Source organism: Dermacentor variabilis, chromosome 7, assembly GCF_050947875.1.
Source record: "Dermacentor variabilis isolate Ectoservices chromosome 7, ASM5094787v1, whole genome shotgun sequence".
Lineage (NCBI taxonomy): Eukaryota > Metazoa > Arthropoda > Arachnida > Ixodida > Ixodidae > Dermacentor > Dermacentor variabilis.
Window position 1 is genome coordinate 113,430,500 of NC_134574.1, and position 24,194 is coordinate 113,454,693.

The 24,194-nt window shown below is 46.0% G+C and overlaps 1 protein-coding gene across 1 annotated transcript in view; it reads left to right on the forward strand.

Annotated features, from left to right (window-relative positions):
- The first annotated feature begins 431 nt into the window (after nt 1-431).
- LOC142588794 (uncharacterized) overlaps nt 432-24,194 on the forward strand; it is a 28,353-nt gene continuing 4,590 nt past the window's right edge. Inside the window, exons 1-2 of the mRNA XM_075700614.1 lie at nt 432-846; nt 22,841-23,104. Of these exons, the coding sequence (XP_075556729.1) occupies nt 432-846; nt 22,841-23,104 (679 nt within the window). The remainder of the gene's footprint in view (nt 847-22,840; nt 23,105-24,194) is intronic.

Genomic DNA, 24,194 nt, shown 5'->3' on the forward strand with positions numbered 1-24,194 from the left:
GTAGTATTCTGCCGACAAACCTGCTCGGCGAGGTAAATGCGTTTCTTTATATTAAATATGGTCGTCTATCAAACATGCACATTTTTATAGGCTGTAGGACTCTATCTTCATCATTTTTACACTATGCAGCTCTTTGTTAGCGCATTTGTACTATATTAAGCAAGGTAATTCTCAGCGTAAATACAGCGTATTTCGCGGTGTAAGACTGATAAATTGTTGGGCCGCGTACAATCACAGATTTTGCCAACGTTCGTGCATTTGAATATTTCAATTCAAACTAGCCTAATCGCACGTTTGGCGCGGTACTTCACGCTCGTATTGCAAATCTCGAATTAATATCTAATCGAAGCGGAGCTTCCCATTCCGCATTACCTTTCTCACGCGTTGATTTTACAAAATACTGTTGTTATTTCTTTTTTATTCAGGCGAGAATGGTAATGGGACGGCAGTACCGCGGAGCCGCCGTCAGGTCAGTGGATCTCGGCGACTACACCGGAAGCTGCGCGCAGAAGTCACATCTCCTGAAGGCTCTCCGCTCAACCTTGGACATCACCAATCACTACGTGCACTTCTACTACGACCCGCCGAACACCACCTGGTGGGAGGACGTGCAGCGACGGAGAAAAAGTGCCCCCACCGAGCCCCCACCGAGTTCGACTGCCGAGCCGAGTGGCAGTGCAACGCAGGGTCCGGAGCGAAACGCTCCCTCGACCACGGAGCCGAAGGCACGCACCCATTTCGCGCCATTCATTCCGAGCGCTACGGAGAAGCATTCGACGGCAACAACGGCGACTCCTGGAGCAACCACGCAAGCGGAGTCGACAACGGAATCACTCATGTCACGAGGTACACCGAAAATTACGAGCATGATGAGGATTGTCATATTTATTGACATCCCCTTGGCGCCGCCGCGACGGCGAGTAGTAATCTTGCCTGCACGATCTAATCTGGCTTTACTACACCTGTCACGGTCTAGCATTTTCCTACATTTCCTTCATGGTTCAACGCGATTCGCATTCTTTGGGATACGCGTACTTCACGCGCTTTCCAGGTGTCTACCTGTATTTCTGCTATCTCTATGTGTGTCCGCCTGTCTGTGTCTCTAACCGCATTCCCGCCAACGAGCGTCATTTAGTGGTCAATTGTCTAATGAGTAGAGCATCTGACTGCGGCGCTGAGAGAACGAGGTTTGGAAGACATCCATTGAAGCAACTTGGCTCACTGCACATGTGACGCTCTTCGGTGAACCTCTCTGACGCCAACTTGCGTGACTAGATGTCACCACTACATATGTGCTGCTCTTCAATTATAGAATATTAGCTGACGCGCAAGTGCGGGAAGTTTTTTTTTTTTCGCTGCGTCAGCTCTCGAAAAAGGAATGGCAACGTAGTTAACGCCGTCATGGGCAGATCGGGGATCTCCGTCCGATCGATCATTGCCATGTGTGCGACAGTGACTAGTCATCCACTGATATATCGCGTGCTTCGTCCGAATTCATCTGAATGCACAAGTGCGCACATTCACACCATAGACCCTGATTTACAGCTCCGTATTCCGCCCGACCTTCCACGACATAACTGCACCCTTCTAGTGCGTCTATGCCTTGGAGGGGCACTTTCAAATGCGTACTCCTTTCTTAATGAAATGGCCAACAGCCCACTTTGTGTCTTCTGCGGGTGCGACGAAACAATCACGCACCTTCTTTGTGAGTGCCCCCGTTTCAACCAACAAAGAACAGGTTTCTCAGCCACCCTAGACCAACTGGACAAGCGCCCAATAACGGAAAGCGACATCCTTGGCAACAGGCCTACGCGAACATCAGCGCGATCCGCTATGAAGGCGCTGCTGCGTTACTTAAAAGATAGCGGACTTCGTGACAAATTGTGACTGTACACTGTGTGACGTAGGATTGGACGGTGGCACTGCGTGACACAAGGAACGCCTTCGCAAACCGCGTGATAGTACCCACAAGAACAGTTTTGTATCGTAGTTATGTGTATGCGTATGGTTTTCTTTTATTCTTTTTCTCTCTCTCACCTATCGCATCCCTTTGCCCCTCCCCCGGTACAGGGTAGCCGATCGCAGATAATCTCTGGTTAACCTCCTGGTCTTTCCTTTATCTTTCTCTCTCTCTCAATTACCGAAAAGTTAGAGTGACTTTTCACTTCGTGAACGCGGCTGACGCGCAAGCGTGTGGGTCCCATAGCGCACACGACGCTATCGGCCCTCGGTGCGCTTTTACGCCTACACTGACCGCATCATACGTCTTATTCAAGATAGGACTCGCGGGGCCGCGCCACATAGGCGTAGCCGCCGGAGTAGAACTCCCCGTTAACATTTGCTTACTATCTAAATTACCTAGCCCGGCGTCAGCGCGCTAAGGCAAACAGCAAGTGTCTGCAGTTGATAACTGTAGACGCCCGCTGTCAAACCGCTGGCATGAGGAGCCGCGGCAGCAGCGGCGAGCGAAGTGACCTTCGCGCTGTCCATCGCTTCAACATAAACTCAGCGGGGAGTACACAGCGCACCGAGAAGATACATGTCGTTGGCCCACCTAGATTTCTGCAAAACAAATCTCACGATGACTGTCGACGTAATGCTTTTATCATTCAATCAACGTAAGACGCAGCCTATTGCCACAGTAAAAATTAGTTATGTATCAGGCGTGTACTGCAGCGGGACTCTTCTTTCGCGGTGCCCTGAGCATACTAGGCGCCCTCTAGCGGCGCCACTGCGAAGTCTGAGTGGCGCGCCCGAGAGGCATGGCACGCCGGTGCATACGAACGCTCAGAAACATGTCATGTGGCAACTGGACTCCTCTATAGCGCTTATTTGTGGACACGCTGCGCCTTCTAGTGGCACTGACGAGTAGCGCGGGGCTCAGGCGCGTGCGAACGCTGAGAGTTCCTCCCTCGCTTGTCTTACAACCATCGACACACACTCAGTGACCCAAGTTGGCAAGAGTTTCGTTATAAAGCGGCACATACCCGACGCACTTGTGGCGCAGCTTGCTAAACATTCGGGTTGCTTCCCTTGATGAGCCCTTCCTTGTGAAGTGGATCCGATGCCGCCCAGCATCGAAAAATTTAAAGGATGTTTTATTGCGAAAGCGATTGCGGACACTCCAGGCGCATTTCTGGCGTCGACGTCGCCGTGATGTTCCGTATGAAGTCCAAGGGCGATAAAATCGTCGCCGCGCGCCGTATGCTGTATGTGCGAGGGAAATCGTGCGAAGGTGAACTGGCGATCGCGGCTCAATCTCGCTCACGCAAAGGAGGCTTTGGGAGGAGGACAGGAAAGCGGGAGGGGGGGCAATCTACCCTGTTCCCTCAGCACAGCAGCCCGATGCGCTACCGATTCGACCATGCGTATCCATTGTACCCAAGTAAGCGGGTTACATACATACATACATACATACACACATACATACATACATACATACATACATACATACACACATACATACATACATACATACATACATACATACATACATACATACATACATACATACATACATACATACATACATACATACAGGCGCCGACAAAAGTGGTATACTCCACACAGTCCACGCAGCGGGAGCCGGACCAGCGGCACACTACATCGCGACGACATCTACAGGCGGCGTCTGAGATCGAGACAGCCAATGGGTGCCCTTTATTATCGGCAGACATGATCCCAGGTGCTGCCTGTAGATGGCGTTGCGAGGCAGTTTGCCGTTGCTCCGGCTTCCGCTGCGTGGACTGCGTGGAGTATACCACTTTTGTCGGCCCCTGTACAAACATACATACATACATACATACATACATACATACATACATACATACATACATACATACATACATACATACATACATACATACATACATACATACATACATACATACATACATACATACATACATACATACATACATACATACATACATACATACATACGTTGGGTCCACTACAATGCTTCAGTATGTCTCTTCGTATCTTCTTCGTATCTCCCTTCGTATCTCTCTGAATTTTACTTTCTTCATTGAAATCACTACATTTTATTGTACAGTTACCTATACCATAACGACTATAGTTTTATCAATGTCCTCTTTAAGTTTTTGCACCAATACTCTAAACGTGTCTTGCTTATCTCGACTGCTGACCAGTTAATCCTTCCATGCGCTTTGGATCGCAGCGCTTCAGCAAGTTGGGCGTTTTCTATGGTTCTTGCTCCGAAACTATCTTGGCGGCAACTCCCGATCAAGCACTCCGGGCCAAGCAGTGCCACCTACCACGCGGGGTCCGCCACAAAACACGCCTAAAACCCCGGAGTCGAATGCTCGTACTCCGCTTGTACCAGTCATTCCGAGCGCAAGGGAGAGCATTTGGCGGCAACAACTGCTGCTCCTGGAGCAAGTACGCGAGCGGCGTCAACAACGGAATCCTTCATGTCACGAGGTACACCAGGAAATCGAAGCATGATGAGGATGATTACTTTTATTTGCACCCCCTTTGCGACGGGGCGACGACAAATAGTAACCTAGCCTACTTGATCTAATCTGGCTTTACTACATATATCACCGTATAGCATTTTACCTGCGTCTCCTCGATCTTTTAATGCAATTATCATTCTCGGGATACTTCACGCACTTTCCAGATGTCTACCTGTATTTCTGCTACCTCTAACCGCGTTCCCACCAACGAGGGTCACTGGGTAGTCCATGGTCCAATGGGTAGAGCACTGGACTGCGGTCCTGAGAGAAGCAGACTTGAAACCAAACGTTCGACCCACTTGGGTCACAGAGTACGTGCCGGTCATCTCAACAGGCGACAGGCGAGGAAGTTTCGCCCTATACAAACAAACAACCACCCACATTTACATAGACTCCGCAATTTTTTTTCCGCCAAACACAGTGACCGACGTCCGTGGTGCGACTTCACTCGGACACTCGAACACATGACTTACCAACGCACGCACCGTCTGGCCGACGCCGTCTCGGTGCTACTCAGTGACACACTCAGCAATTGGTCATGGGAGGCGCGACTCTCCGAACGGGACTTGGGAAGCCAATTGGAAATACTCCACCAGGCCTGGCGAGCCGCAATGGCCAGTGTGGCACTCGAAGAGGGGCTCCAGCAGCAGTAACCAAACACAATCTTCATTTCTATAAAGTTGTTTCTCTCTCTCTTTCTCCTTAACGCAAGTCTTTGACGCAAACTTTCTTCACTGCTTCTGTGCAACTAGATATGTGCTGCTCCTCAACTAGAAACAAAAAATTCGGCAGAACCATGGCTATGGGCGTAATGCGTTTACTATTGAATCAACACAGAGACACAACTTATTCCCACCGTCGAAACGAGTTATATGCGAGGCGTGGCGGTACTCTTGTTTCGCGGTTCCCTGAGCCTACGTGGCGCCATCTAGCGATGCCGCTGCGAAGTCTGCGCGTCGGGCCCGAAAGACATGGCGCACCGGTTAGGTGCGAGTGCTGAGAAATGTGTCGTGCGTCAACCGCGCTCTTCTCTCGCGCTCATTTAAAAACACGCTGCGCCTTCAAGTAGCGCTGGCGGGAAGCATGGGACGCCGGTGAGCGCGGACGCTGAGAAATGTTCCCTCGCTTGTCGCACATCGAATGACACATACTCGGTCAGCGAAGTTGACGAGAGGTTCAGTGAAAAGCGGCATATGCCCAATGCATTTGTGGCGCAGCCTGCTAAACTATCGACTTGCTGTCCCTGAGGAGCCCTTGTGGCGTTGATTTCATTCCGCCCAGCATCAACAATACTTTAAAGGATCGTTCTTCTCATTGAAGAGCGGCACACTTTCAGTTGCACATATGTCTACATTGCGCCATGCAACGCAAGTTGCTCGGACGTTTGTTTTCGATCCCTGTTCCCTCAGCACAGCCGCTCGATGCGCTAGACACACGACCATGGGCTACCCATTCTACCCAGACAGGCGGGAAAACGGTTACATACATACATACATACATACATACATACATACATACATACATACATACATACATACATACATACATACATACATACATACATACATACATACATACATACATACATACATACATACATACATACATACATACATACATACATACATACATGCGCAGCCCCAGAATTGCGTGAAGTACCTTAAGAATGCAGATCCATTAAAAGTCAATTAAAACGTTTCCAGTGCATCGCGGAAAGGAATCCAAGTCATATGCTTTGTTCAGAAAATCTTCTCTGATTATATATTCACACACGCGCCGCGTGCGGACTTCGCGGCGACACCACTGGATGGCGCAGTATGTCCAAGTTGAAAGGAGAGAAAGCATCAGCGATGCAAATACGCCTCGTACATGACGCGTCTCTGCAGTGGTGGTACGTTGTGCCGCTACAGCAATTACGTGCTAAGTATATAAATATAGACATTATTTGAGAGATGGTATCTCTCGGAATTTTTACCTTATTCATTGAAATCTTCGTATATATATTGTACAGTTAACTATGACAATAACTACTGCAGTACTGTCAATCTCCTCAAGTTATTTTGCATCAATAACCTAAACCTATCTTGCTTATTTCGACTGCTCACCAGTTAATGCTTCCATGCGCTTTCGATCACAGCACTTCAGCAAGTTGGGCATTTTCTATGGTTCTTGCTCTGAAACTATCTTGGCAGCAACTCCCGATCAAGCACTCCGGGCCAAACAGCGCCACCTACCACACGGGGTCCGCCACAAAACACGCCTAAGACCCCGGAGTCGAATGTTCGTACTCCGCTTGTACCAGTCATTCCGAGCGCAAGGGAGAAGCATTTGACGGCAACAACTGCTGCTCCTGGAGCAAGTACGCGAGCGGCGTCAACAACGGAATCCTTCATGTCACGAGGTACACCAGAAAATCGAAGCATGATGAGGATGATTACTTTTATTTGCACCCCCTTTGCGACGGGGCGACGACAATTAGTAACCTAGCCTACTTTATCTAATCTGGTTTTCCAACATATATCACCGTCTAGCATTTTACCTGCGTCTCCTTGATCTTTTAATGTGATTATCATTCTCGGGATACTTCACGCGCTTTCCAGATGTCTATCTGTATTTCTGCTATCTCTAACCGCGTTCCCGCCAACGAGCGTCGCTGGGTAGTCCATGGCCCAATGGGTAGAGCACTGGACTACGGTGCTGAGAGAAGCAGACTTGAAACCAAACGTTCGACAAAGTAGGGTCACTGAGTACGTGCCCGTCATCTCAACAGGCGACAGGCGAGGAAGTTTCACCGAATACAAACAAACAACTACCCACATTTACATAGACACCGCAAATTTTTTTTTCGGCAAACACAGTGACCGATGTCCGTGGTGCGACTCCACTCGGACACTCGAACACATAAATTACGAAGGAACGCAGCGTCTGGCAAACGCCGTCTCGGTGCTACTCAGTGACACATTCAGCAATTGGTCATGGGAGGCGCGACTCTCAGAACGGGACTTCGGAAGCCAATTGGCAATACTCCACCAGGCCTGGCGAGGCGCAATGGCCAGTGAGGCACTCGAAGAGGGGCTCCAACAGCAGTAACCAAACACAATCTTCATTTCTATAAAGTTGTTTCTCTCTCTCTTTCTCCTTAATGCAACTCTTTGGTGCAAACTTTCTTCACTGGCTCTGTGTAACAAGATATGTGCAGCTCCTCAATTACAAACGAAAAATTCGGCAGAACCCATCTCACGATGGCTATCAGCGTAATGCGTTTACTATTGAATCAACACATGGACACAACCTATTCCCACCGTCGAAACGAGTTATATGTGAGACGTGTATTGCAGCGGTACTCCTCTTTCGCGGTGCCCTGAGCCTACTTGTCGCCATCTAGCGGTGTTGCTGCGAAGTCTGCGCATCGGCCCCGAAAGACATGGCACACAGGTTAGGTGCGAATGCTGAGAAATGTTCCCTCGCTTGTCGCACAGCAAATGACACAAACTCGGTGAGCCAAGTTGACGAGAGGTTCATTGAAAAGCGGCATATGCCCAATGCATTTGTGGTGCAGCCTGCTAAACCATCGACTTGCTGTCCCTGAGGAGCCCTTGTGCCGTTGATTTCATTCAGCCCAGCATCGGAAAATTTTTAAAGGATCATTCTTCTCATTGTAGAGCGGCACACTTTCAGTTGCACATATGTCTGTCTACATTGCGCCATGCAACGCAAGTTGTTCCGACGTTTGTTTTCGATCCCTGTTCCCTCAGCACAGCCACCCGATGCGCTAGACATTCGACTATGGCCTACCCAATCTACCCAGGCAGGTGGGAAAACGGTTACATACATACATACATACATACATACATACATACATACATACATACATACATACATACATACATACATACATACATACATACATACATACATACATACATACATACATACATACATACATACATACATACATACATACATACATACATACATACATACATACATACATACATACATGCAATTTCATGTGCGTACGTACAGGCGCTGACAAAAGTGGTGTACTCCGCGCAGCGGGAGCCGGAGCAACGGCAAACTGCATCGCAACGCCATTCACAGGCAGCATCTGGGATCGAGACCGCCAATTGGCGCCCTTTATTATCTGCAGGCATGTCGCTTGACTCGCGTCAATGTTTCGTGCTTCATCTCGCCAAAATGCCAAGCGACGCTGGTGCTCCGGCTGCCGCTGCGTGGAGTATACCACTTTTGTCGGCGCCTGTACATACATACATACATACATACATACATACATACATACATACATACATACATACATACATACATACATACATACATACATACATACATACATACATACATACACACACACATACATACATACATACATACATACATACATACATACATACATACATACATACATACATACATACATACATACATACATACATACATACATACATACATACATACATACATACATACATACATGTATGTGCGTATGTATGTGTGCATACATGCGTAGCCCCAGAATTGCGTGAAGCGCCCTAAGAATGCAGATGTACTAAAAGTCCAAACTTTTCCAGTGCAGCGCTTAAATGATTCCGCGTCATATGCTCTGTTCAGAAAATCTTGTCTGAATATATATTCACACACACGCCACGTGCGGCCTTTGCGGCGACACCACTGGATGGCGCAGTATGCCCAAATTGAAAGGAGAGAAAGCATCCACGATGCAAATACGCCTCATACACGACGCGTCTCTGCAGTGGTGGTACGTTGTGCCGCTACAACAGTTACGTGCCAGGTGTATAAATATAGACATTATTTGAGAGAGGGTTCCTCTCGGAATTTTTACCTCCTTCACTGAACTCTTTGTATTTATATTGTACAGTTAACTATGCCAGTAACGACTGCAGTACTGCAATCTCCGCAAGTTACTTCGCATCAATAACCTAAACGTATCTTGCTGATCTCGACTTCCGACCAGTTAATGTTTTCATGCGCTTTGGATCACAGCACTTCAGCAAGGTGGGCGCTTTCTATGGTTCTTGCTCGGAAACTATCTTGGCAACAACTCCGGATCAAGCACTCCGGGTCAAGCAGTGCCACCTACCACGCAGGCTTCGCCACAAAACACGCCTGAGACCACGGTGTCGAATGCTCGTACTCCGCTTGTACCATCCATTCCGAGCGCAACGGAGAAGCATTTGACGGCAACAACTGCTGCTCCTGAAGCAACTACGCGAGCGACGTCAGCAACGGAATCGCTCATTTCACGAGGTACACTGGAAAATCTAAACATGATTAGGATTATTACCTATCTGTATCTAGCTGCATTATATCCATCTGTATTTCTGCTATCTCTCTGTGTGTCTGCCTCTCTGTGCCTCTAACCGTATACCCGCCAAGGAGCGTTACTGGGTAGTTCGTGGTCTAACGTGTAGAACATCGGACTGCGGTGCTGAGGTAACCAGGTTTTACACCAACCATTGGACCAACTTGGCTCACCGGGAATTCGGGAGAACCCATCTCACGATGGCTGTCGGCGTAATGCGTTCAGCGATGAATCAACATACAGACAATTAGCCTAATGGCACATTCGAATTGAGTTCTGTATCAGGTGTGTACTGCAGCAGCACTCCTCTTTCACAGTGCCCTAAGAACACTCCGCACCATCTAGCGGCGCCGCTGCGAAGTCTGCGCGTCATCACCGAAAGGCAGTGCACAGCGGTGCGGCGAACGCTGAGAATTGTTCCCTCGCTTGTCACCCAACCATTGGCTCATACTAAGTGAGCCAAGTTGACATGAGGTTCATTCAAAAGCGACACATACCCAAATCATTTGTGGCGCAGTTGGCTAAGCATTCTGGTTGCTGGCCTTCCGGATCCCTTGTGACGTGGATTTGATTCTGCCGGGCATCGGAAAATTTTAAAGGATCCTTTGTGTCGTTGTAGAGCGGCACATTTTCAGTGCAAATTCCCAGTTATCCATGTTGGCATCAAAGAGGTTCATTTAAGGCTAGCACAGATCAAGTGGCACACACTCGGTGGTCCACGACGGCGTCAAAGAATATCTTCGAAAAGTGGCACCTACCGACCCGCGCCAAAAGTGAGTCATGTCGGCATGAAAAAGTTTCGTTGAAAAGCCGAACATACGTACGCATTGCCCCATGCTCAGTGATGCAAGTTGTTCCGACGTTTGTTTTCGAACCCTGTTCCCTCAGCACAGCAACCCGAAGCGCTGCCGATTCGGCCTTGGGCTATGCATTGTACCCACGCAGGCGCGAAAACGGTTACATGCGTACGTATTCATACATACATACATACATACATACATACATACATACATACATACATACATACATACATACATACATACATACATACATACATACATACATACATACATACATACATACATACATACATACATACATACATACATACATAGAAGCAAACATACAAACATACATACATACATACATACATACATAGAAGCAAACATACAAACATGCGCAGCGCTGGAAATGCGTGAAGTACCCTAGGAATGCGAATGCATTAAAAGACCATGAACACTTTTCCAGTGGACGGCGGAAATGAATCCACGTCATATGCCCTATTGAGAAAATCTTGTCTGAATATATATTCAGATACGCGCCACGTGCAGACTTCGCGGTGACCCCACTGAATGGCCTAGTCTGTCCAAAGGCAAAGGAAAGAAAGCATCCCGGATGCAAATACCCCTCATACACGGCGCATCTCTGCGGTGGCGGTAGGTCGGGTGGCTACAATGGTTCAATTGTAATCGCATTAATATCGGCATTAACCGTGACATGGCATCTCTCGAAATTTTACTTTCTTCATTGAAATCTCTACATATTATTCTACAGTTACCTATACTTGTAACGACTGTAGTTTTATCAATGTCCTCTTTAAGGTTTTGCACCAATACTCTAAACGTGTCTTGCTTATGTAAACTGCTGAGCAGTTAATGCTTCCGTCTGCTTTGGATCGCAGCGCTTCAGCAAGGTGGGCGTTTTCTATGGGACTTGTTCGGAAACTATCTTGGCAACAACTCCGGATCAAGCACTCCGGGTGAAGCAGCGCCACCTACCACGCAGGCTCCGCCACAAAGCACGCCTGAGACCACGCAGTCGAATGCTCGTACTACGTTTGTGCCATCCATTCCGAGCGCAGCGGAGGAGCATTCGACGACAACAAGTGCGACTCCTGGAGCAACCACGCAAGCGGCGCCCACAACGGAATCCCTCATGTCACGAGGTACACCAGAAAATCGAAGCATGCTTAGGATTATTACCTATCTGTATCTAGCTGTATTATGTCCATCTGTATGTCTGCTACCTTCGTCATTCCACCTATGATCATCGCTCGCCGGTTTAAACTAGACCATAGCTCAACATCAACTGCCGCAGAACTTGTTGCTATCCGGGAAGCACTTCGATTTCTCTCCGAGGAGCGTCCTCACGCATGGACGATATTCTGCGATTGCAAGCCAGCTCTGCAAACGATTGACTGTGTCCTCAGACGGGGCCCGTATCATTCTATGGCTATAGAAATTACAGAGCATCTCGACCACGCAACTAGAAATGGCCACAATGTCACCTTTCAGTGGATACCGTCACACTGTGGCGTGATAGGGAACGAACAGGCAGACGCTGAAGCAAAAACTGCTTTAGATAATGCTTGTGAAGTACGCATTCCGTTCTCACGAACAGACACAAACGCCCTACTTCGTCGCGTAAACCACGACTCTACGTTGGAACACTGGGCCCAACCTGATCGCCGACACAAGCGATTACACAAATGGGACCAAGAAATGCGATTTCGTATGCCTCAAAAGTTCAATAGAAACCACACGAGCATGGTGCACCGGATTCGCCTTGGTGTCGCATTCACCAACCGTTATAGAAATATGATAGGTGCCAGTGATACTAGCCCAAACTGTGAATGCTGTGAGGTGCCAGAAACACTTGAACATATATTTTGCGTGTGTCCCGCGTACGCGCAAGAACGACAGCAACTTGTCTCTTCCATAGCAAACATCCATGAGAGACCGCTATCGGACGACTTTCTTTTAGGTCCTTGGCCTAATGCAACCAGCGCAGCCCTGGTCACAAGAGCCGCTGTAGCTTTTCTCCAAGCCACTGGGCTGGACGCACGCCTTTAGAGATACCACAACTCTGTGAATTTGTATATACGCATCTCTTCCTTATACCATCATCATTCATCAGCCCTTTCCCTCCCCGTCCCTTTTCCCCAGAGTAGAGTAGCAGGCCATAGCAAGTTATAGCTCAGGCCGACCTCTCTGCCTTTCTGTAAATAAATTTCTCTCTCTCTGCTACCTCTTTGTGTGTCTGCCTGTCGGTGCCTCTAACCGTATTCTCACCAACGAGCGTCACAAGGTAGTCCGTGGTCTAATGTGTAGATCATTGGACTGTGGTGCTGAGGTAACCAGGTCTGAAGCCAACCATTGGACCAACTTCAATCACTGGGTATGTGTCAGTGGGTGTGTGGCGCTGTTCAATTACAATAAAATTCGGCAGAACCCATCTCCGGCTGACTGTGGGCGTAATGCCTTTACTATTGAATCGACATAGTGACACAATCCTGTTACCACCGCCGAATCGAGTTACGTATGAGGCGTGTACTGCATCGGGATTCCTCTTTCGCGCTTCCCTAAGCCTACTTGGCGCCATCTAGTGGTGCCGCTGCGAAGTCTGCGCGTCGTCACCTAAAGACAGGGTACACCGGCGCATTCGAACGCCGAGAAACGTGTCGTGCGACAACCGGGCTCCTCTCTCGCGCTCATGAATGGATGGATGTTATGAGCGTTCCCTTTGTAACGGGGTGCTGGGTTGCGCCATCAAGCTCTTTCTATTATACTGCCTCACTTCCTACCTAGGCTAAAAAAGGCATAAAGAAAAAAACCAATATGATCTCTCATAACCAAATTTTCTGACCACCTATTGCAAACTGTGCTTTTGTACGTCTCCGTTTTCTGTTGTTTCCATACTTTTCTTCCACCGATCTTCCAATCACCTCTTACTAATCTCTATTGCGGACATGTTTGCTTTTCCCCTGCTCTCGCTGAACCCAAGGCTTTAAGAGGCTAGATGTGACTAAATCGACCACTGGGTAGACGTCTTCACATTCTAATAAAACATGCTCCGTCGTTTCCCTAGCTTTACCGCAGCCAATCACCTGCTTCTTCTTCCTTCTTATATCTCGCTTTATAGGTGCGTGTTCTAAGGCATCCCGATCTCGCTTCGAAAAGTAATGAGCTTCCCTTTCAGTTATCATAGATTGTTTCCCTCCTGATTTCGTATATTTTTTTCTCTTAAGTAGTTACTCATGGCAGGCTTCTTTTCCGTTGCCGCCACCCATGAGATTATTTCAGCCTCTCTGACTTCCTGCGTGACGTTCTTTGTTGCTGTGTTGCCCACCCTACAGGCCGCATACTTGTTGGTAAGCTTCCTAGTTCTTTTCCTCCACTGTGAATCAATGTTTTTCCTGTACAGATACCTCAACACTCTCCCAGCCCACTTACTTTCTTCCATATTCCTCAGTAGTCCTTCATAATCAATTTTGCTGTGAGCTTCCCTCACTTCAAAACTTTACTCCGACGCTTATTTCAGGACACGCTGCGCCATCTAGTGGCGCTGTTGAGAAGCATGCGATGCCGGTACGCGCGAACGCTGAGACTAGTCTGGCTTGTCGCACACCAAATGACACATACTAGGAGAGCCAAGTTGATGAGAGCTTCATTGAAAAGCTGCGCATGCCCAATGCATTTGTGGGACAGCCTGCTAAACCGCTGGCTTGCTGGCCATGAGGAGTCCTTGTGGCAAGGATTTGATTCCGCACTGCATCAGGAAAATTCGAAGGATCTTTGTTCTTATTGTAAAGGGACGCATTTCCAGCTGCACAAACCTAGTAATCCAAGCCTCCGTCAATGACGTTCCTAGTAGCGGGGCACACAACCTACTACCCAACACCCAGTGATTCAAGTTGGAACCAGAGGGGTTCATTGAAGACTAGCACAGACCAAGTGGTACATACTCAGTGTTCCAAGACATGCAGCGTCAAAGAATATCTTCGAAAAGTGGCATCTACCCAGTCCCGCGCCCACAGTGACTCATGTCGGCATCAAAGAGTTTCGTTGAAATGCCGCACATATATACGCATTGCCACATGCGCAGTGACGCAAGTTGTTCCGACGTTTGTTTTCGAACCCTGTTCCCTCAGCACACCAACACGATGTGCTACTGATTCGACAGTGGGCTATCCATTGCCATAATTACTTTATTTAGCGCAAAGCAACGGACACAAGAAAGACGACCAGGCCAAGGCGCTACTCTCAACCGACATCATTTTATTGCGTCACTCCTCTTTAGAGAGCAGAATCCAGAAGGACATGCGGAGTAAGCACCATGTGCAGGAACCATCACAATATCCCATCACCAGAGCGCACTCATGAGACAAAAACTTAAAAAAAACATATTCAGCCCTGTACAAGGGTTAAAGACGGCACACTAGCGGGCACTGCGAATGCAGTCTCTGTAAGGAAAAAGCTTCCGATAATTCTGACTGGGTTCGGAGGGCATTAGTGTGCCTTCTTTAACCTTGTACAGGGCTGAATATGCTTCTTTTTTTTTGTTTCTGTCACATGAGTGCACTCTGGTGATCGGTTATTGTGGTAGTTCCTGCACATGATGCTCACTCCGCATGTTCTTCTAGATTCTGCTCTTTATAAAGGAGTGACGCAATACGATGATGTCAGTTGAGAGTAGCGTTTTGTCCTGGTCGTCCTTCTTGTGTCCGCTGTTTGCGCTAAACAAAGTAATTATGGATTTGCACCAACTAGCCCGCCAACGCATTGTGCTGAGTTATCCGTTGTACCTACGAAGGCAGAAAAACGGTTACATACATACATACATACATACATACATACATACATACATACATACATACATACATACATACATACATACATACATACATACATACATACATACATACATACATACATACATACATACATACATGCATACATACATACATACATGCATACATACATACATACATACATACATACATACATACATACATACATACATACATACATACATACATACATACATACATACATACATACATACATACATACATACATGCGTAAAGTACCATAAGAATGCAGACATATTAAAAATTAAAGGTCAAAACTTTTCTAGCGCAGGGCGGAAATGAATCCGCGTCAGAAAATCTTGTCTGATTAACACACGCACGACGTGCTGACTAAGCGAAGACGCCACTGGATGGCGCAGTGTGCCAAAGGGAAAGGAGATAAAGCATCCAGGATGCAAATACGCCTCATAAACGACGCTTCTCTGCAGTGGTGGTACGTTGTGCCGCTACAACAATTCTGTGCTAGTTGTATGAATATAAACATTGTTCAAGAGAAGCTTTCTGTCATAATTGTTACGTTCTTCATTCAAATCTCTGTATTTATATTGTGCAGATAACTATGCCTGTAACGACCGTAGTTCTATCAATCTCCTCTTTAAGTTATTTTGCACCAATAATCTAAACGTCTCTCGCCTATCTCGACTGCAGACCAGTTAATGCTTCCATGCGCTTTGGATCGCAGCGATTCAGCAAGGTGGGCGCATTCTATGGGACTTCTTCGGAAACTATCTTGGCAACAACTCCGGATCAAGCACTCCGGCTCAAGCGGTGCCACCTACCACGCAGGCTCCGCCACAAAACACGCCTGAGACCATGGAGTCGAATCCTCGTACTCCGTTTGTACCATCCATTCCGAGCTCAACGGAGGAGCATTCGACGGCAACAAGTGCGACTCCTGGAGCAACTACGCAAGCCGTGCCAACAACGGAATCTCTCATGTCACGAGGTACACCAGAAAATCGAAGCATGCTTAGGATTATTACCTATCTGTGTCTATAGCTGTATTGTGTCCATCTGTATTTCTGCTACGTTCTCTGTGTGTCTGCGTGTCTGCGTGTCTAACCGTATTCGCACCAACGAGCGTCAGTGGTTAGTCCATGCTCTAATCTGTAGAGCATTGGACTGCGGTGCTGGGGTAACCAGTTCTGAAGCCAACCGTTGGACCAACTTCAGTCACTGTGTATATGCCACTGGCTATGTGCCGCTGTTCAATTACAATAAAATTCGGCCGAACCCATCTCGGGCTGACTATAGGTTTAATGCCTTTACTATTGAAGCGACATAAGAGACACAACCTGTTACCGCCGTCGAATCGCATTACGTACGAGGCGTGTACTGCAGCGGAATTCCTCTTTCGAGCTTCCCTAAGCCTACGTGGCGCCGTCTAGTGGTGCCGCTGAGAAGCCCCGCGTGGAGCCCAGCCAGATCCACCCATGCGACTGTAACCAAAGCGTTGGCTGCAGGCTACAAGATGCCACCCACGCGCCGCCATGCCAATCAGTTGGCGACGTCAAACTTGGCTTGACTCGTCTTGGCGCGGCATTTTCTGCGGCACTGCGAATGTAAGGGAGGAGTGCTCATAGATAATTCGGCGAAATTGTGCAGAAACTCTGCAGTGCACGAACAAAAAAACTAGAGTGAACTGTAGACAGCAAAAAAACTTTAGTTTTCTTGTGGCACCTAAAACTCCCGTCCTATGCTAAAAGGGCCTAGGAACTTTACTTCCTTACTTACTTACTTACTGACTTACTTATTTGCTTACTTACTTGCTTTACTTACTTAGTTACTTACCTACTTACTTACTTACTTACTTACTTACTTACTTGCTTACTTTACTTACTAACTTACCTACTCACTCACTCACTCACTTTACTCACTCACTTTACTCACTTGCTTACTTACTTACTTACTTACTTACTTACTTACTTACTTAATCACTCACTTTACTTACTTACTTACTTACTTTACATACTTTACTGACTTACTTACTTACTTAATTACTGACTCACTCACTCACTTTACTTACTTACTTTGCTTACTCACTTGCATACTAACTTACATTACTTACTTAACATACTTACTTTACTTACTTGCTTGCTTGCTTGCTTACTTGCTTACTTACTTGCTTGCTTACTTACTTACTTACTTACTTACTTACTTACTTACTTACTTACTTACTTACTTACTTACTTACTTACTTACTTACTTACTTACTAACTTACTTACTTACTTACTTACTCACTTACTTACTTACTTACTTACTTACTGACTTACTTACTTACTTACTTACATACTTACTTACTTACTCACTTATACCCCTGTTAAGCGGGCAAGTTAAGCGCACTTACGGGGAGTGCACTTCTGGGCCTCCAGTGACACTTCACGCTACACGGTGCTAAACAGTAAAACAGAGCGCACTCTCACTAAAAAATGGCGGCAGACTAAAACCACATTTTTTGAAGATGTAGATTAAAATAAAAAACCTACTATAAAGCGGTTGATTTAGTTGTATTAAAAATAAAAAACAATCTTAATCAATATTCACTCAACAAAAAAACGAAAATATCTTTATCATAAAAGCGTCACAAGTCAAAGCCGGCCAAGTCAATGCCTAGCCAATCCAGAACAATATGGTGGCGTGCGACGAGGAGGCATTTTCTACTGCTACAACAGAATATCAGCGTGTTCAGTTTTGATTATTTTGTTAAAAGCTCTACAGCTAGAATGAGCTTGTGTGTTTTTTTTCAATGCATTACATTTGATATCATTGAAGCCGCTGGCGGCAAGGCTACACACTTGATCAGCAAAGTGCGTTCTGTGAAGGCACTCCGACCGGAGTGCATTCTTCTGCGAGTACACTCCGCTTGCGACGTTTAGATTTGGGAAAGTGCACTTAAAACCGAGTGCCTTCTTCGTAAGTGCACTTAACATGCCCGCTTGACAGGGTTATTACTTATTTGCTTACTTCTTACACACTTACTTCACTGACTCATTCACTCACTCACCCACTCACTCACTCTCGAAGAATATCTTCTAAAAGTGGCATCTACCCAGTCCCCGCGCCTGCTCATGTCAGCATGAAAGAGTTTCGTTAAAAAACCGCACATATGTACGTATTGCCCCATGCTCGGAGACTCAAGTTGTTCCGACGTTTGCTTTCAAACCCTCATCCCTCAGCACACCAACACGATGCGCTACCGATTCGACAGTGGGCTACCCATTGTACCCACGCAGGCAAGAAAACGGTTACATACATACATACATACATACATACATACATACATACATACATACATACATACATATACATACATACATACACACACACACACACACACACACACACACATACATACATACATACATACATACATACATACATACATACATACATACATATATACATACATACATACATACATACATACATACATATACATACACACACACACACACACACACACACATACATACATACATACATACATACATACATACATACATACATACATACATACATACATACATACATACATACATACATACATACATACATACATACATACATACATACATACATACATACATACATACATACATACATACATACATACACACACACACATACATACATACATACATACATACATACATACATACATACATACATACATACATACATACATACATACATACATACATACATACATACGTGAAGTACCCTAAGAATGCAGACGTATTAAAAGTCAATTAAAGCTATTGCAGTGCAGGGCGGGCATGAAACCACGTCATATGCACAATTCAGAAAATTTTATCCGCGCGTCACATGTGGACTTCGCGGCGACACCACTAGATGGCGCACTGTGTCCTAAGGCAAAGGAGAGAGAGCATCCGAGATGAAAATGCGCTTCATACATGACGCGTCTCTGCAGTAGTGGTACGTTGAGCCGCTACAATTCAGTGCTAATCGCATAAATATAGACGTTATTTGAGAGATGGTTTCAAACGGAATTTTTACTTTCTTCATTGAAATCTTTGTGTTTATATTGTACAGTCAACGATGCCTGTAACGACTGTAGTTCAATCAATCTCCTCTTTAAGTTATTTTGCACCAATAATCTAAACGTCTCTCGCCTATCTCGACTGCAGACCAGTTAATGCTTCCATGCGCTTTGGATCGCAGCGCTTCAGCAAGGTGGGCGTTTTATATGGGACTTGTTCGGAAACTATCTTGGCAACAACTCCGGATCAAGCACTCCGGGTCAAGCGGTGCCACCTACCGCGCAGGCTCCCCCACAAAACACGCCTGAGACCACGGAGTCGAATCCTCGTACTCCGTTTGTACCATCCATTCCGAGCTCAACGGAGGAGCATTCGACGGCAACAAGTGCGACTCCTGGAGCAACTACGCAAGCGGTGCCAACAACGGAGTCTCTCATGTCACGAGGTACACCAGAAAATCGAAGCATGCTTAGGATTATTACCTACCTGTGTCTATAGCTGTATTGTGTCCATCTGTATTTCTGCTACGTTCTCTGTGTGTCTGCGTGTCTGCGTGTCTAACCGTATTCGCACCAACGAGCGTCAGTGTTTAGTCCATGCTCTAATCTGTAGAGCATTGGACTGCGGTGCTGGGGTAACCAGTTCTGAAGCCAACCGTTGGACCAACTTCAGTCACTGTGTATATGCCACTGGCTATGTGCCGCTGTTCAATTACAATAAAATTCGGCCGAACCCATCTCGGGCTGACTATAGGTTTAATGCCTTTACTATTGAAGCGACATAAGAGACACAACCTGTTACCGCCGTCGAATCGCATTACGTACGAGGCGTGTACTGCAGCGGAATTCCTCTTTCGAGCTTCCCTAAGCCTACGTGGCGCCGTCTAGTGGTGCCGCTGAGACGCCCCGCGTGGAGCCCAGCCAGATCCACCCATGCGACTGTAACCAAAGCGTTGGCTGCAGGCTACAAGATGCCACCCACGCGCCGCCATGCCAATCAGTTGGCGACGTCAAACTTGGCTTGACTCGTCTTGGCGCGGCATTTTCTGCGGCACTGCGAATGTAAGGGAGGAGTGCTCATAGATAATTCGGCGAAATTGTGCAGAAACTCTGCAGTGCACGAACAAAAAAACTAGAGTGAACTGTAGACAGCAAAAAAACTTTAGTTTTCTTGTGGCACCTAAAACTCCCGTCCTATGCTAAAAGGGCCTAGGAACTTTACTTCCTTACTTACTTACTTACTTACTTACTTATTTACTTACTTACTTGCTTTACTTACTTACTTACTTACCTACTTACTTACTTACTTACTTACTTGCTTACTTTACTTACTAACTTACCTACTCACTCACTCACTCACTTTACTCACTCACTTTACTCACTTGCTTACTTACTTACTTACTTACTTACTTACTTAATCACTCACTTTACTTACTTACTTACTTACTTTACATACTTTACTGACTTACTTACTTACTTAATTACTTACTCACTCACTCACTTTACTCACTTACTTTGCTTACTCACTTGCATACTAACTTACATTACTTACTTAACATACTTACTTTACTTACTTGCTTGCTTGCTTGCTTACTTGCTTACTTACTTGCTTACTTACTTACTTACTTACTTACTTACTTACTTACTTACTTACTTACTTACTTACTTACTTACTTACTTACTTACTTACATACTTACTTACTTACTCACTTATACCCCTGTTAAGCGGGCAAGTTAAGCGCACTTACGGGGAGTGCACTTCTGGGCCTCCAGTGACACTTCACGCTACACGGTGCTAAACAGTAAAACAGAGCGCACTCTCGCTAAAAAATGGCGGCAGACTAAAACCACATTTTTTGAAGATGTAGATTAAAATAAAAAACCTACTATAAAGCGGTTGATTTAGTTGTATTAAAAATAAAAAACAATCTTAATCAATATTCACTCAACAAAAAAACGAAAATATCTTTATCATAAAAGCGTCACAAGTCAAAGCCGGCCAAGTCAATGCCTAGCCAATCCAGAACAATATGGTGGCGTGCGACGAGGAGGCATTTTCTACTGCTACAACAGAATATCAGCGTGTTCAGTTTTGATTATTTTGTTAAAAGCTCTACAGCTAGAATGAGCTTGTGTGTTTTTTTTTCAATGCATTACATTTGATATCATTGAAGCCGCTGGCGGCAAGGCTACACACTTGATCAGCAAAGTGCGTTCTGTGAAGGCACTCCGACCGGAGTGCATTCTTCTGCGAGTACACTCCGCTTGCGACGTTTAGATTTGGGAAAGTGCACTTAAAACCGAGTGCCTTCTTCGTAAGTGCACTTAACATGCCCGCTTGACAGGGTTATTACTTATTTGCTTACTTCTTACACACTTACTTCACTGACTCATTCACTCACTCACCCACTCACTCACTCTCGAAGAATATCTTCTAAAAGTGGCATCTACCCAGTCCCCGCGCCTGCTCAGGTCAGCATGAAAGAGTTTCGTTAAAAAACCGCACATATGTACGTATTGCCCCATGCTCGGAGACTCAAGTTGTTCCGACGTTTGCTTTCAAACCCTCATCCCTCAGCACACCAACACGATGCGCTACCGATTCGACAGTGGGCTACCCATTGTACCCACGCAGGCAAGAAAACGGTTACATACATACATACATACATACATACATACATACATACATACATACATACATACATACATACATAAATACATACATACATACATACATACATACATACATATACATACATACATACATACATACACACACACACACACACACATACATACATACATACATACATACATACATACATACATACATACATACATACATACATACATACATACATACATACATACATACATACATACATACATACATACATACGTGAAGTACCCTAAGAATGCAGACGTATTAAAAGTCAATTAAAGCTATTGCAGTGCAGGGCGGGCATGAAACCACGTCATATGCACAATTCAGAAAATTTTATCCGCGCGTCACATGTGGACTTCGCGGCGACACCACTAGATGGCGCACTGTGTCCTAAGGCAAAGGAGAGAGAGCATCCGAGATGAAAATACGCTTCATACATGACGCGTCTCTGCAGTAGTGGTACGTTGAGCCGCTACAATTCAGTGCTAATCGCATAAATATAGACGTTATTTGAGAGATGGTTTCAAACGGAATTTTTACTTTCTTCATTGAAATCTTTGTGTTTATATTGTACAGTCAACGATGCCTGTAACGACTGTAGTTCAATCAATCTCCTCTTTAAGTTATTTTGCACCAATAATCTAAACGTCTCTCGCCTATCTCGACTGCAGACCAGTTAATGCTTCCATGCGCTTTGGATCGCAGCGCTTCAGCAAGGTGGGCGTTTTATATGGGACTTGTTCGGAAACTATCTTGGCAACAACTCCGGATCAAGCACTCCGGGTCAAGCGGTGCCACCTACCGCGCAGGCTCCCCCACAAAACACGCCTGAGACCACGGAGTCGAATCCTCGTACTCCGTTTGTACCATCCATTCCGAGCTCAACGGAGGAGCATTCGACGGCAACAAGTGCGACTCCTGGAGCAACTACGCAAGCCGTGCCAACAACGGAATCTCTCATGTCACGAGGTACACCAGAAAATCGAAGCATGCTTAGGATTATTACCTACCTGTGTCTATAGCTGTATTGTGTCCATCTGTATTTCTGCTACGTTCTCTGTGTGTCTGCGTGTCTGCGTGTCTAACCGTATTCGCACCAACGAGCGTCAGTGGTTAGTCCATGCTCTAATCTGTAGAGCATTGGACTGCGGTGCTGGGGTAACCAGTTCTGAAGCCAACCGTTGGACCAACTTCAGTCACTGGGTATATGTCACTGGCTATGTGCCGATGTTCAATTACAATAAAATTCGGCCGAACCCATCTCGGGCTGACTATAGGTGTAATGCCTTTACTATTGAATCGACATAAGAGACACAACCTGTTACCGCCGTCGAATCGCATTACGTACGAGGCGTGTACTGCAGCGGAATTCCTCTTTCGAGCTTCCCTAAGCCTACGTGGCGCCGTCTAGTGGTGCCGCTGAGAAGCCCCGCGTGGAGCCCAGCCAGATCCACCCATGCGACTGTAACCAAAGCGTTGGCTGCAGGCTACAAGATGCCACCCACGCGCCGCCATGCCAATCAGTTGGCGACGTCAAACTTGGCTTGACTCGTCTTGGCGCGGCATTTTCTGCGGCACTGCGAATGTAAGGGAGGAGTGCTCATAGATAATTCGGCGAAATTGTGCAGAAACTCTGCAGTGCACGAACAAAAAAACTAGAGTGAACTGTAGACAGCAAACAACTTTATTTTTTCTGTGGCACCTAAAACGCCCGTACTTTTACTTACTTACCTACTTACTTTACATACTTACTCACTCACTCACTCACTTACTTACTTACTTACTTAATTACTTACTTAATTACTTACTTACTTAATTACTTACATACTTACTTACCTACCTACTCACTTACTTACTTACTTACTTACTTACTTACTAACTTACTTACCTACTAACTTACTTACTTACTTAATTACTTACTCACTCACTCACTCACTCACTCACTCACTTACTTACATACTTACTAACTCACTCACTTACTTACTTACAGACTTACTTACTTACTTACTCACTCATTCACTCACTCACTCACTTACTCACTCACTCACTCACTCACTCA